This window comes from Camellia sinensis, chromosome 15, assembly GCF_055761805.1.
Source record: "Camellia sinensis isolate YWXY chromosome 15, ASM5576180v1, whole genome shotgun sequence".
NCBI classification, from domain to species: Eukaryota; Viridiplantae; Streptophyta; class Magnoliopsida; order Ericales; family Theaceae; genus Camellia; species Camellia sinensis.
In genome coordinates, this window is record NC_138975.1 from 98,248,366 (window position 1) to 98,263,735 (window position 15,370).

General features: G+C 37.0%; 1 protein-coding gene across 1 annotated transcript; it reads left to right on the forward strand.

Annotated features, from left to right (window-relative positions):
* Positions 1-12,512: 12,512 nt before the first annotated feature.
* Positions 12,513-14,925, forward strand: LOC114272658 (uncharacterized). The gene is made up of 4 exons (XM_028214376.2): positions 12,513-13,089; positions 13,255-13,492; positions 13,871-14,221; positions 14,322-14,925. The coding sequence occupies exons 1-4, from the start codon at positions 12,513-12,515 to the stop codon at positions 14,923-14,925; spliced, it is 1,770 nt and encodes a 589-aa protein (XP_028070177.2).
* The last annotated feature ends 445 nt before the right edge of the window (positions 14,926-15,370 follow it).

Below are 15,370 nucleotides of genomic sequence, written 5' to 3' on the forward strand. Positions count from 1 at the left end.
GGTAAGTGCTTACCCTTGAAGCACAACAGCTAAACAGGTCTTCTTTTGAGCCAAAACCAGCTTTTTGAGCTCCAAACAAGCCTTCAAGAACCTTAGCTCCAAGGTAGTGGTGTTTGGCTAAGGGTCTCTTTGCAAATATGTGAAGAAAACTCACTTCTAAGCACAATATAGCACAATATATATATATAGAGAGAGAGAGAGAGAGAGAGAATTCTAGAGAGAGAGAAATTTTAGCTCTGAAATTTTGTAACCGTTCTAAAGGGGGAGGGACCTCCCCTTTTATAGAGCATGCAAGCAAAAAGCTTGCTTCATCCCTCTATACACGTGTATGGAGGATGATCCTCAGTGAGCAACAACTGGCTCAAAAGATCTGAAAATATCTAAAAAAGGAGAAAATTGGCCGCCGGCCACTTCCCCTAGCCGGCCAACCACTTCAAGTGGCCTACAAGAGAGAAAAGTGGCATGCAAGGCCTTCCCCTCCCCCAGACAAGAGGAATCAAGGTTTGGCCCAAAAACAAGGCCAAAACACAAAGTGTTAAGAGGCTCAAAGACAAGATACTCAGGTGAGACCTTCGGGCGCTCAAAACAAGCACAAACATGCGCAATCATCGAGTACACAACCGATGATGTCAAAGTCTTGAGGTCGGTCAAAAATGGGGTGTCTACAGTCACCCACTTCGGCCCAACACACTAGAGATCAATAAGGTCGGCCATACAAGGCCTCAAACAACGTCATACAATTTCTCACCTGAAAACTATTGTTATAGGCAAACTCTACTAAAGGTAAATGCCTCTCCCACGACCCCTTAAAATCAAGCACACAACCCTTAAGAATATCCTCTAAGATCTGAATGGTCCACTCAGATTGCCCATTGGTTTGATGATGATAGGCGATACTAAATGTCAATGTGGTGCCCAAGGCATTCTGTAGGCTCTGCTATAACCAATCCCTAAAATGAGGATCTTTATCTGATACAATAGTCACAGGGACCCCATGAAATCAAACTATGTCCCTCACATAAAGCTCGGTAAGGTAATCTACCGAGTCACTCGTACGCATAGGTACAAAGTGTGCTGACTTAGTTAATCGGTTGACTGTTACCTACATGACATCATTACCTCGTTGAGTCCTCAGAAGACTCACAACAAAATCCATCGTGACATGCTCCACTTTCACTCAGCTATAGGTAAGGGTTACAACAAACTCACTGGTCGTTTATGCTTGGCCTTCACTTATTGACAAGTAAGGCACCTTAAAATAAACAAGGCTACGTCTCTTTCCATCCCCCTCTACCAAAACTGGCGGCTAAGGTCGTGGTACATCTTTGTGCCTCCCGGGTGTACCGCAAGGCGCGAATGATGAAACTCTCATAGTACCTCCTCCCTACTAGATTCTGACACGAAAAGGCAGTCCAAGTACCTTACACTTGAGTCAGAATACACATTCTGGCCCTTCTCTACCTTCCTAGTAACTACCTTCCCTTGGATAATCTCTACCTCATGATCACCCCACTGTGCCTCTATAACTCGGCTCACTAAATGTAGGTTGTGCAACTGCAGTAAACAAAATAGTCAACTCAATAGACTCGCCAAGATGCCGAGTTATTGGCAAGTCAAACTCGCCAATTGCACCCAAAATCTCCCATTCCCGAATAGCAATACTAACTACACTTTTTACTAATTTTCTACTAAAAGCATCAGCCACTACATTGGCTTTCCTTGGATGATAGTGCGAATCGAAATCATAATCCTCCATAAACTCCATCCACCTCCTCTATCTCAAATTCAAATCTTTCTGTGAAAACAAATACTTCAAACTCTTATGATCAGAAAACACCTCGAATTTCTCACCATATAAATAATGCCTCCAGATTCTTAAGGCAAAAATTACTACTACTAGTTCTAGGTCATGAGTCTGATAATTTCTCTCATAAGTTTTCAACTGTTATGAGCTGTTGGCTACCATCCCTTCTTGCATCAACACATAACCCAAGCCTTCTCGTGATGCATCATAAGAAATTGAATAACCCACACCCATATCTAGAATAATCAACACTAGAGTAGAGGTGAGTCTAACCTTAAGCTCTTGGAATAACTTTTCACAAGTCTCACTTCACACAAACTTCACCCCCTTCCTCGACAATCTAGTCAATGGTGAGGCCAATCTAGAGAAATCCTTCACAAAACATCAGTAATACCCAGTTAAGCCCAAGAAACTTCATATCTCAAAGGCATTTTTAGGTTGTTCCTAATCTTGTACTGCCTTTATCTTAGAAGAGTCTACGGTCACTCATTCCCCTGATACCACATGGCCTAAGAACTTAACTTTTTTCAACTAGAACTCGCACTTTCAGAACTTAGCATATAAACAATGGGCTCTAAGAAACTCAAGTACAACTCGCAAGTGCACCTTGTGTTCCTCCTCGAAGGGTGAGTAGATCAAAATGTCATCAACAAAGACAACTACAAAATGGTCCAAGAACTCACAGAAGATTCGATTCATCAAATCCATAAACGAAGCCGATCCATTGGTTAGCCCAAAAGGCATTGCCAAGAACTCGTAGTGGCTATATCGCATACGGAATGTCATTTTCTGAATATCCTCTTCCTTCACCCTTAACTGGTGATAACCCGATCTCAAATCAATCTTGGAAAAACATCAAGACCCCTTCAATTGGTCAAACAAATCATCTATGCGAGGCAATGGATACTTGTTCTTAATAGTTACTCGGTTCAACTTTCGGTAATCAATACACAGTTGCAAAGTGCCATCTTTCTTCTTGGCAAAGAGAGCCGGTGCTTCCCAATGCAATGTACTATGGCAAATGAGGCCCTTGTCTAACAGCTCTTGGAGTAAAATCTTCAACTCACCCAAATCGGTGAGTGTAAATCTATATAGTGCCATGGAAATCAGTGTCGTTCTAGGCACTAAGTCAATAGAGAACTTGATCTCTCGATGGGGTGGCAAACAAGTAAGATCCTCGAGAAAGACATCTGTGTATTCGTAAACTACCCTCGATAATTTAACTCATACCATATCACTCTCACTACCCAATAGAGTTGCAAGAAAACAACTAAGCTCTCCCTACCACAAGGGTCATAAACTAGCGATAAGACTATATCAGCTCGGTCCCCCCGAAAATAAAAACAATCACCACTTGACTTGCCCACCGTAACTCTCTGATGATAACAATCTATAATAGCACAATACGAAGACAGCCAATCCATACCCAAAATGACATCAAAACCTGGCATGTCTAACAATACCAATGCAAAAGAAAGTCGGCCCCCGACGACCTCTATCTCACAACCACGACATCCTTGGTTCAAGTCAACCTTACCTCTAACTGGAGACTTTATCCTGAGTGGAGATTCTAACTAGGCCACCTCTAACCCCAAAAACTAATGTGAATGCAGACGAAATAAAAAAATGGGATGCACTAGCATCAATTAACACATTGGCAATAGAATTGAACAACAAAAAGTTACCTCTCAAAACAGAGGGTGCTGGTAACTGATCCGGTATGATAACAGCAGTCCCACACCCAGTAGGTCTCTAATCCACCTGTTCACCCATTAGAACATAAGACTGGTAACTAAGCCGAATAGGCTCCCTGAGTGGAACTCGAGGCCTGTGCTAACTGGGAAGGGTGATGGATCTGTGTCTGCCTCAAACCAAATGCATCAGATATACCACCTGCTTGAGGACAAAACCTTCACAAGTGCTCTAACTACCCACACTGATAACAGGTAGGTGGTTGCGCTCTCCCCTGACTCTGACTCTAAGAACGAGCCGTTGGCGGTGTTGATTGTTCCCTTCCTTTTCTCTATGACCAAACTTGAGACTTGTGGCCTAGCTGGCTACACTTTAAACAAGTGATCCCACCCTAATTGCCTTTCCCTGAACTAGAACTTGGTACAGGAAAAGTGGATCTAAATTGTGCTACCTGGGACTGCTGTGAGGTGGAACCTATCTGCCTCTTATTGTCCTGCGTAGACCCCCCATTTCTGACTAGCCTTAAGAGTTGGGCGCCTCATGGTGAACACTCAATGATGAATTAGTACGTTGTAGGAACCGTTCAATTTCTTCATCAAAGAGCTTCGATTTTGAGTTTTAGAGCCTAAAACCTTGCACCTCCTTTGGACCAAAACCTTTTTTTTTTTTTTTCTAGCCTGACCCCTCAGAGGCCTGCTAGCCAACAAATGGCCGGCAGGCCAATTTTTAGTGGTGCTAGTCGTCCCCTTTCTTGACCGGCTGGTCATGTTTCCAGTAGGCAAACATTTGCTGCCAGCTATCTCCTCCCATGTGCATGCATTGCACCAGCTAGCTCTATACAAATAATTTTGACTGAGGAACCTGTTTTTCTGTAAATATATGACCATCCCTTATGGTTTTATGTTAGAAAAATTCTCCAAGTGCCCAAACCTTGCTAAAAACTCTCCCTTTCTATCTTGCAATATACATACACTATACATACACTTCCTAAACCAATATTTTAAGGCTCCTTGCTGAGTCTATTGAACAAAAATTTCAGCCATTGAGAGTGAGCACCTTGTTGTTTGTGAACAAAAGAGTATCTTCTCTTCAAAGGTATAACTCTTGCCATCTTTTGCCTACTCTTCACTCCTCTTTTTCTTGGTATTTATACTCTATTTTGGACTATTTTGTGGGCTGAAACTAGTGATTTAAAAGCTACTCGATGTGGAGGGGTTAACCACCCTTTCTTGAACCTCATTTAATAGCTTTTATCCTTGTGTTTCCCACTTGTTTCTCAACTTTTAGCTAGTGATTTTCAGAGTTTTCAGAGGCTAAAACATATGGTTTTAAGGTCCAAAAAGTGGAGGGGTTAGCCACCTTTCTTAGGCTTGGTTAATAATTTTTGTTCTATTCCATTTTGCTTACTTTTTTTTAGCTTTTTCAAAGTAATTTTGACATTGTTTTTGCTATTTATGGGGCTATTTTAATTGTTTTCTTAATTTATACTTTGAATATCATGTTTGTATTATTGTAAGTCCTCATAGATTTGGTGGTTTAGGCCTTAGACACCAATCTATTTGAATTGATAGATTTTATTCCTTAGTTTTTATACATATACTCACACTTGTAATAATCATCTCTGCAACCTTCCTCCTTTCTTGGTTTTCTTTGTTTAAGAGTTGTTACGAACAATGGATCGTTGTTTAAGGGATGAGAAAGAGACCAGTTTAATCTCTTTAAAGGTTTATTACCAGGGCATTACATCTCTCCCATGCTAGATATGTATGATTGAGAGGACATTCATTTGTTTATAGAGGTAACGTATGTATAGTTTTGTTTGTTCTTAATGGAAATGAATTTATGTTAATGGACACGGTAATGTTATTTAGGTAATAAAAAGTGGGGCGTGACATATTAAGTTGTGTACAATATTTTGGGATCATGTTGTGAATGATGACAACATTTCTAAAAATTGTTGTTCCAAACAATCTGAACCACAGGTAGTTCAGTCAGGTTCCAAGATTTTCTTGGCTTGGTTTGTTTTCAGATATTATGGAACCGTAAGTAATAATTTGGTCATGATTTGCTTCCAAATTGAATCAATCTTGTAGACACCCCATTTTGATTGAGCTTAACACTTTGGCGCTTTCTTCTGAACACCCGATGTTGAAAATTAGAATATGCTATTTTATAAATTTCTCAGCAAAAAAGTCAGATTTAAACATTAATCCCAACCTTCACTCATTTTGGCCAAATTGTTTTCGACCGTTTTTGTACATATTTTGTGTGTTTGTATATAAATTGTTTAAAATAATGTATTTTTGATATTTTATATTAATTTATAAAATAAAAAAAAATCAGTGTAGAAATCCACCCACCCACTCAAATGAGAGAGGATAAAAGAAAGGAAAAGAAAGATAAATGAAAGTAGAAGATGGAAAATGTATCATAATGCAAACTACTACCAAAACTCACCATCCACTAATAGTCACCATCCATTTTCATAATCACACACCACCATCTTTAACATCCATTTTATGTTCTTTAATTTTTCTCTTATTCTTTTGCTATTACTTTAACAAGTCTATAAATAGGGTGCAGCTTCAGACGGAGGGAGGGAGAGGAATTCAACAAGGTGGAGGACAGAAAGAAAAGAAAAGAAAAAGAAAGAAGATAGAAAAAAAATTGTTTTCAAAAAAACTTAAGGGAAATGAATTAATTTTCAAAAAACACCAAAAACTTTCAATCAACCCTCCTATCCACTAACATATACAACCCATAACTACATTAAAGTTAAAACTTGAAATTTCTTGCTGAGACTCCAAAGCATACTCCATAACCGTGAGAGTGTAAAGAAGAAAATTTGATAAATCCAAAAATTCATTCTTTCGTCCAAACATGAATTCTTGTAATTTTCTCATTTATTTTCATGTATTTTCTTTACTGTTTTAAATATTTAGTTTCTTTATCTTAATAATAATATCAATAATATAATATAAACATATATTTGAGGGTAGTATGCATGGTGGTTTCACCCACCACCACACCAAAAACATATATTATTATTATAGGATATTAATATAATAAAATACAAAATAATATAATTAATATATTATTATATTACTATAAAAATAAAAATAAAAACTACATATTTAAAAAAATAAATAAAATGCGAGAAAATAAATGAGAAATTTGCAAAAATTCATCTTTGGACGAAAGGATGAATTTTCTTGTTTAACAATCTTTCTTCTTTATACCCTCACAGTTATGAAGTATGTTTTGGAATCTCGGCAAGAGGCTTCAAGTTTTAGCTTTAATAGAGTTGTGGGTGCTACATATCAGTGGATAGAAGGGCTGATTGAAAGTTTTTGGTGTTTTTGAAAATCAATTCATCTCCCTCAAGATTTTTTGAAAACAAAAATTCTTTTATTTTCCTTCTTTTTTTCTTTTCTTTATATCAGTGGATAGAAGGGCTGATTGAAAGTTTTTGGTGTTTTTGAAAATCAATTCATCTCCCTCGAGATTTTTTGAAAACAAAAATTCTTTTATTTTCCTTCTTTTTTTCTTTTCTTTCTTTCCTCTGCCTCGTTGAATTCCTCTCCCTCCCTCCTTCTGAAGCTCCACTCTATTTATAGATTTGTTAAAGTAAAAGCAAAAAAATAACTGAATAACTAAAGAAAAGGAAATGGATGTTAAAGATGGTTTTGTGTGATTATAAAAGTGGATGGTGAGTGTTAATAGTGGTGTGCATTATGAGACATCTTTCATCTTCTACTTTCATTTCTCTTTCTTTATTTTCTCTCATTTGAGTGGATAGGTGGTGTGAGTGAGTGGTTTGGAAATACTCTTCCGATCCAATGAGACACTTGGCACCCTCAGCTGGTAACCTGAAAAAGAATGAACACTCCGGTCGGGGGTGCTGGAATTAGCACTCCGACGGACAAGTCGGTGTATACTCTCGTGACAGCTTGAGTCTTAAATTAAAAGTCTTAGTTCTTGCATGCCTCTCTCTGGATGATGTTCTTCTGTTTATATCTTTTCTTTCTTGGGCTTCAGGGCTAGGTCCATCTTCAATTCGTCGAATAACTATTTATTCGGCTCCTTTTGTTGCAAATCGCTCTTCACTCAGCCCCTTACTCAACTAGTTATTTGGCCGAATAGGGTACCTCTGGATTTGTATGTATAAGATGGAGCCAAATGCGATATATGAATTTCGACTCTCCAGGTCCAACTATTCGGCCTCTTTATGTCTCCCGATATTCGGCCCCCACAGGTGGATTTCTCCACCGAAAGATATAAAAAAAAAAAAATCTTTCGATGGAGAAATCCACTCACATACTCAAATGAGAGAGGATAAAAGAAAGGAAAAGAAAGATAAATGAAAGCAAATGATGGAAAATGTCTCCTAATGCACATTACTATCAACACTCACCATCCACTTTCATATTACACACCACTATCAGCACTCACCATCCACTTTCAAAATCACACACCACCATCTTTAACTTCCATTTTGTTTTCTTTAACTATTCTCTTATTTTTCTGCTTTTACATTAACAAGTCTATAAATAGAGTGGACCTTCAAAAGGAGGGAGTGAGAAAGAGGAATTCAACGAGGTAGACGAAAGAAAGAAAAAGGCAAAAAGAAAGAAAATAGAAGAATTTTTGTTTTCAAAAAATCTTGAGGGAGATGAATTGATTTTCAAAAACACTACAAACTTTCGGTCAACCATTCTATCCACTGATATATACCACCCACAATTCCATTAACGCTAAAATTTGAAACTTCTTGCAGAGATTCTAAACCATACTCCATAATCGTGAGGGTGTAAATAAGAAAGTTTGGTAAATAAAAAAATTCATACTTTTCTCTAAAGTTAAATTTTTATAATTTTTTCATTTATTTTCTTATATATATATATATATTACTATTTTAAATAATTAGTTTCTTTATTTTAATAATAATATAAATAATATAATAATATAATATAAACATATATTTGAGAGAAGTGTGCATGGTGGTTTCACTCACCACTACACAGAAAACATATATTATTATAGTATAATAACATAATAATATACAAAATAATATAATTAATTTATTATTATATTATTTCTTAGTTGATAGTTGCTTATTGGTTAATATAATAATATACAACAAAATTTAATTAATATATTATTGTATTATTTATATTATTATTACAACAAAGAAACTAAGAAAATGCAAGAAAATAAATGAGAAAATTACAAAAATTCACCTTTGGAGGAACGGATGAATTTTCAGATTTATCAAACTTTCTTTTTTACACTCTCACGGTTACGGAGTGTGCTTTAAAATCTCAGCAAGAGGTTTCAAATTTTAGCTTTAATAGAGTTATTGGTGGTATATATAAGTGGATAGAAGGGTTGATTGAAAGTTTTTGGTATTTTTGAAAATCAATTCATCTCCCTCAAGATTTTTTGAAAAGAAAAATCCTTTTCTTTTCCTTCTTTTCTTTCTTTTCTTAACCTCGTTGAATTCCTCTCCCTCCCTCCTTCTGAAGTTCCACTCTATTTATAGACTTGTTAAAGTAAAAGCAAAAGAATAAGAGAAGATTAAAGAAAAGAAAATGGATGTTTAAGATGGCAGTGTGTGATTATGAAAGTGAATGGTCAGTGTTGATAGTAGTGTGCATGATAGTTGCAACAACCAGACCCTCTCATATTCTTTAATTCCCTTATTATATGTGTGCTTATGTGTTTGATGTGAAATTCCATGTTTTAATGTGTGAATTGCATGTTTATCAATTTGTATCTATCGGTTATAAGAAAATTTATTGAAATTGTGACCTTTGGACTGAAAATTGAAAGCCTTAGAGTCGTGATAAACCGAAATTGACTTTACAGTTATGATGAGCATGACTTTTAGAACATAATATGAAGTTTTGTAAAAATTTGACTCGTAATAAATTCATTGGTTTTATTTGGCTAAACCTCTTAATTAAGCCCAACTTAGGCTCAAATAAGCTTGACCTTGGTTTGTATATATATATATATATATATATGTATAAGCCTTAAAGTTAACACTTAAACTCAACAAAAACACAAATATCTCCTACAAAGAGTTCTAGAGAAATGAAGAAGAGAAAAAAGAGAGAGAAGGGGGAATTCAACCAAGAGCTTGGGGATTGAAGAAATTGAAAGATTAATTCAAAGATTTAACTCAAGGTAAGTGGAAATCAACTAGACTACTGTAAATCCTTCTTATTGTAGTTAGAATCAAGACCTAAGATGAAGCTTTTACTCTCATAGGAATTAGGGTTTATGAGTTATGACCTTGATTGACTATATTTCATGAAATTTAACATGTAATCTTTGGATTTGGTTAATTAAAGGGTTGATTCTTGTGTTTTGTGTTGTCTTGAGTTAGATTATGAGCAATTACCTTTTTATCATAGTCTTTGCATGCTTCGAACTCATGTGTGTATATATGTATATTTGCATATACTATGAAAAGATGAAGGAAATGAAGAAAATAAGGAAGTTAGGGTTTCGATTTGGAATTTGAAAGAAATTTGATCTAATTGAGCCTGAGTTTCTTGTTTATTATAGCCATATGTCATGGTTTTTAAGTGAAATTTCTAAAATTGACCCTTGGAAATGAGTTTGGAAGGCCTGAATTTGTTGGTTTTTCAGACTGAACAAATAGAGCCCAGGACTGCACAGGCAGAGATCATGGCCGCATGTGCGGGGCTCATAGCTACACGTGTGGAAAACAGGGGAGACAAGTTGCGCATTTTGAAATAAAAGCACATGTGGGCACACCTCTCCGCAATCTGCGGTAAGGGACTTCCGCATGTGCGGAAATTGGGAAAATATTCTGTTAACTTATGTTACCCTTTTCGACCCTCTAGATCTATTAATGTGTGTATTTGATCCTTCTTAAATGCTTAAAAAATAATAGAAAGTGAACGAAATGGAAAAATACTTACAGTGAAGAAGGTAAGAAAAGATGCATTGCTTATCAAGTTATGTGTGTGCCATGTGTAGGTAACTTGCCGAAAGGGACCGTTACTTGACCACATCACTGTGACTAATAGTAGTGTTACGATATGTTATGCTTATGTATTTTAACATCTTTTATACAATTTATGTTTTATTGGGAATGATTGACCATTGGACTACAATGACACATGAAATAGATCCGAGATCGTTCTGTTTCCGTTATATATGATGGGCCCGAGGTCGTTATGTTTGATATGGATTATTTATGATTAAAGGCCCTAAGGCCGAGGGAGATGGAGACAAGTCGATGTTCCATCTACCCTATAATGTTCAAAACAGTTATTGATATGTTGGGCCTAAGGCCGTTTCATATTATGTTGGGCCTAAGGCCATTTCATCATATGTTGGGCCCAAGGTCGTTCTGTCTTATGTGGGCCCGAGGCCATTTTGGAATGTAATTATGGATAAGACATGTAGATGATTAGATCTTTATTCTTCAAGACATATGCTCATTCTTATGAACCTCCTTGCATTATTATTACTCACTGAACCTTACTCACTCCGTATTTTTATATGTTTCTGTAGGTGATCAGCTTGGAGGCCAGCCCTAGGTCAGCTTCATGAAATTTCTGATGGACCTATTTTGTTAAGCCTTCACAGTTAGAGCCTTTTGTCTTTTGAGGAGTGCCTTTGATACCACATTTTTGTTTAAGTATTTGGTGGCTTTTGTTGAACACTTGGTTAATATGTTAATTTTTGGTTGTTAACTCTTTGTATATACGTACATGACTTGGACTTGTATACAGAAACTGTGTAAGTGAACTCCTTATATGATATGACTAAAATCCTGTCATTTAAGCACTGTTCAATGGACGTTCTGTTGTTTATTGGCTTTAACTTTAGGCCCCAATACTGAATAACATATGTTTGAAATTTTTGTTTTGCGGCCTAAGTACAGGTCGGTCATGGCCTAAATTTTTAGGGACAGGTTTGGGTCGTGACAGTTGGTATAAGAGCACGAGTTACTCCCTCACACACGGGTCCATTTGAGTTTTAAGGAGTCTAGAAAAGACTTAGGTTACATTCATCTTGCTTCCTTCTGATATGCATGCTATATGAAATATGGTAACATGATTTGTATATGTGAACAATGTTATGGCATATGAAATGAATATTGTCACTGTGTACTTGTGTATCTTTTCTGTGTGTATTATAATCCATTGTTATATAGATCATGGTGAGAATGAGAGCAGATGAAGTGGAGGAGTCAATGTCCATGCAGCTTGATAGATTGGAACAAATGATAATGGACATGGTAGAAACTCTGAAGAAATAACAATAGCAACCACCACCGGCACCTGTGCCTGTACCACCACTAGTGGTGCAAGACCATCAAGCCAAGGACGAAACAATTGCACTTACAAAAAAGTTTAAGAAGATGAAACCGTTGTTGTTGAAGAGGGGCATTGATCCGATGAAAGCAGAGGCATGGGTACTGGGTATAGAGAAATTGTTTGAGGTCTATCCATGCACCGAAGCATAGAAAGTACAACTTGCCACTTTTACTCTCGAAGATAAAGCATGGAGATGGTAGATACTCACTAGAAATGAACATCTGGCATTGAACTGGACTCGGTTTTTGGAGCTATTCTATGACAAATATTTCCCACAGTGTATGCGAGATAAGAAAGTGACAGAATTTGAGACTTTGAGGCAAAGAAACAAGACGGTAACAGAGTATGAAGCGCAATTTGCAGAGTTAGCCTGTTTCGTACCACATATGGTGGATACGGATTACAAGAAAGTGAGAAAGTTTGAAGGAGGTCTTCAGAACGCCATCCTAGATCATATTAATGTATTGAAATTGCCTACATATGTCGATGTGTTGGAATGGGCAATAATGGCTGAAGGGAATATTGTTTCTCAAACTCATATCTCTGAGTGAAAGGGGATGAGATAGAATACGCAAGCACTAAGGGGACCGGTGTCATCATAGAATAAGAAACCGAATTTAGGGACCTCTAGTACTTCCGCCTTTACTCATGACGCGATGCCAGTTTATCTGGAATATGGAAATAAACTCAGCTGGACTTGTTATTGGGTAACTGGGGTATGTTTCAAGTGTGGAAAAACAGATCACTTAGTGAGAGATTGCCCTCAGAGAGACCGACAAAATGGGAATAGAACCACTACAAGTTTAGTCGGCTCAACTCCAGCTCTAACTATAAAAATTGCTGCAAAACCTATCAATACCAGAGATAATGCTAGACAGGGAAGAGTGTTTGCCCTCATTCTTGGTGATGTACAAAATACTGAGGCTATGGTATCAGGTACATTCTCTTTCGATGGTCACTCTACTCATGTATTATTTGATTCGAGTTCTACCCATTTATTTGTGTCAAAAACATTTGCTAGTCATTTGAATAGTCCTATGGAACCCTTGTATTATGTGTTGTGTGTTTCTTCACCATTGGGGGATTCCATGTTATGTAAATCTATTTATCTTGCATGTGAGATCTTGATTGGGGATGTTCAGTTATATGCCAATTTGCTGTCTCTTGACATGGCTCATTCTGATATAATTTTGGGAATGGATTGGCTAAGTAAATACCATATGACTATTGAGTGTACGTCTAAGCAAGTCATTTTTTGACCTCCGAGACAATCTGAATTTATTTTTACGGGACATGGAGTGATTCCACCACCGTACTTGATCTCAACTATGAAAGCGTATAAGCTATTGCAAAAAGGTTATCAGGAGTAGTTGTGTAGTATTTTGAATGGACAACCAGCAGATGTTTGTGTTGATAATATTCCAACTGTCTGTGAATTCCCGGATGTTTTTCCAGAAGAGTTGCTAGGGGAGCTAGTGGACTGTGAAATTGAATTTGCAATTGATGTAGTGCCAAGAACTCAACCAATTTCAAAAACTCCGTATAGAATGTCACCGGCTGAAATGAAAGAGTTGAAGGTACAGTTCCAAGACTTGCTTGATAAAAGGGTTCATTTGCCTGAGTACCTCTCCTTGGGGTGCACCAATTTTTTTCGTAAAGAAGAAAGATGGGACACTTTGGTTATGTGTTGACTATCGGGAGCTCAATAAAGTGACTGTAAAGAATAAGTATCCCTTGCCTAGAATCAATGATTTGTTTGACCAACTACAGGGTGCACAAGCCTTTTCAAAAATAGATTTGAGATCTAGATATCATCAATTAAAGGTTAAGCCGAAGACATTGAGAAGACTGTTTTTCAAACCAGATACGGCCATTATGAATTTTTGGCTATGCCATTCGGAGTTACTAATGCACCAACGGCCTTTATGGATTTGATGAACCGTGTTTTATAACCATACTTGGATGACTTTGTGGTTGTGTTTATTGATGACATACTCATTTATTCGAAAAGCAGGGAAGCTCATGAGGATCATTTACGATTAATTCTACAAACATTGAAAAAGAATAAATTGTATGTGAAATTGAAGAAATGTGAGTTTTGGTTGCATGAAGTGGTGTTTTTGAGACATGTAATTAATAAGGAGGGTGTTTCTGTTGATCTACACAAGATAGAAGCTATTGTGAATTGGCCAACTCCTACGAATGTAATAGAGGTGCGTAGCTTCTTGGCTCTAGCAAGATACTACCGAAGGTTTGTTCAAGACTTTTCCAAGATTGCAGTGTCGCTTACCCAATTGACCCAAAAGGATGTTTCATTTGAGTGGACAAAACAAAGAGAATCAGGCTTCCAAGAATTGAAGATAAGGTTAACTACAGCACCAGTTCTTCCTTTACCATCTGGTACAAATCAGTTTATAATTTATAGTGACACCTCATACAAAGGATTGGAATGTGTACTTATGCAGGGTCATTGCTTATGCTTCTCGTCAACTCAAGCCTCACGAAAAGAATTATCACACACACGACTTGGAGCTAGCTGCGGTGTTCTTTACTTTGAAGATATGGCGACATTATTTGTATGGTACCACATGTGAGGTCTACACTGACCATAAAAGCCTCAAGTACTTCTTTACCCAAAAAAAGTCAAATATGAGACAAAGACAACGGTTAGAGCTTATCAAGGATTATGACCTGCAAATCCGTTACCACCCTGACAAAGCTAATACAATTGAAGATGCTCTCGGCAGGAAAGTTGTGGGGAATTTAGCAAGTTTGCTAATAGGGCAAAAAGAGTTGCTCCTTGAGTTGGAAAGAATGGACATGGAAATTGTGCTACGTGAACAAGGCGCCGTGTTAGCAGCAATATCGTCTCAACCAGCAATTGTTGAAAAAATCAAGCAAAGACAAACGGAAGATGATTTTCTAAAGAAAGTTTGTGATGAGATGGAAACAAAGCCAAGGCTCGGGTTCACCCTTGAAAATTCAGTGTTGAAATTTCAAGATAGGTTGTGTGTCCCAAATGTTCCAGGAATTAAATGGAGAATTATGGAAAAAAACCCATACATCTAAATTTTCACTACATCCCGGTAATACTAAAATGTACCAAGATCTAAAGAAGAATTTTTGGTGGGCAAATATAAAGAAAGAAATTTCAGAGTTTGTTTCGAAATGTTTGCATTGTCAGCAAGTAAAAGTGGGGCACCAAAGACTGGCGAGTCTACTACAACCTCTCCTAATCCCAGAGTGGAAGTGGGAACATCTGACTATGGATTTTATTGTTGGCTTACCCCAAACACCTCAAGGTATGAATTCCATATGGGTTATTGTTGATAAACAAACTAAATCTACTCATTTCCTGCTTGTGAAAACCAAATATAATGTTGATAAACTTGTTACGGTGTATATGAATGAAATTGTATGGCTACATGGTGTTCCATTTTCAATTGTATCTGATAGAGATCCAAAATTTGTATCCAGATTTTGGAAGAGTTTACAGGATGCTATTGGAACAGAG

What these genes read in the sequence shown, in the direction of transcription:
- LOC114272658 (XM_028214376.2), top strand. Translation starts at nt 12,513, where the DNA reads ATGCCAGTTTATCTGGAATATGGAAATAAACTCAGCTGGACTTGTTAT. An exon ending in CCTGAGTACCTCTCCTTGGG is followed by an intron (nt 13,493 to 13,870) that starts GTGCACCAATTT and finishes TTCGAAAAGCAG; the next exon opens with GGAAGCTCATGAGGATCATT. An exon ending in TTCCAAGAATTGAAGATAAG is followed by an intron (nt 14,222 to 14,321) that starts GTTAACTACAGC and finishes GTACTTATGCAG; the next exon opens with GGTCATTGCTTATGCTTCTC.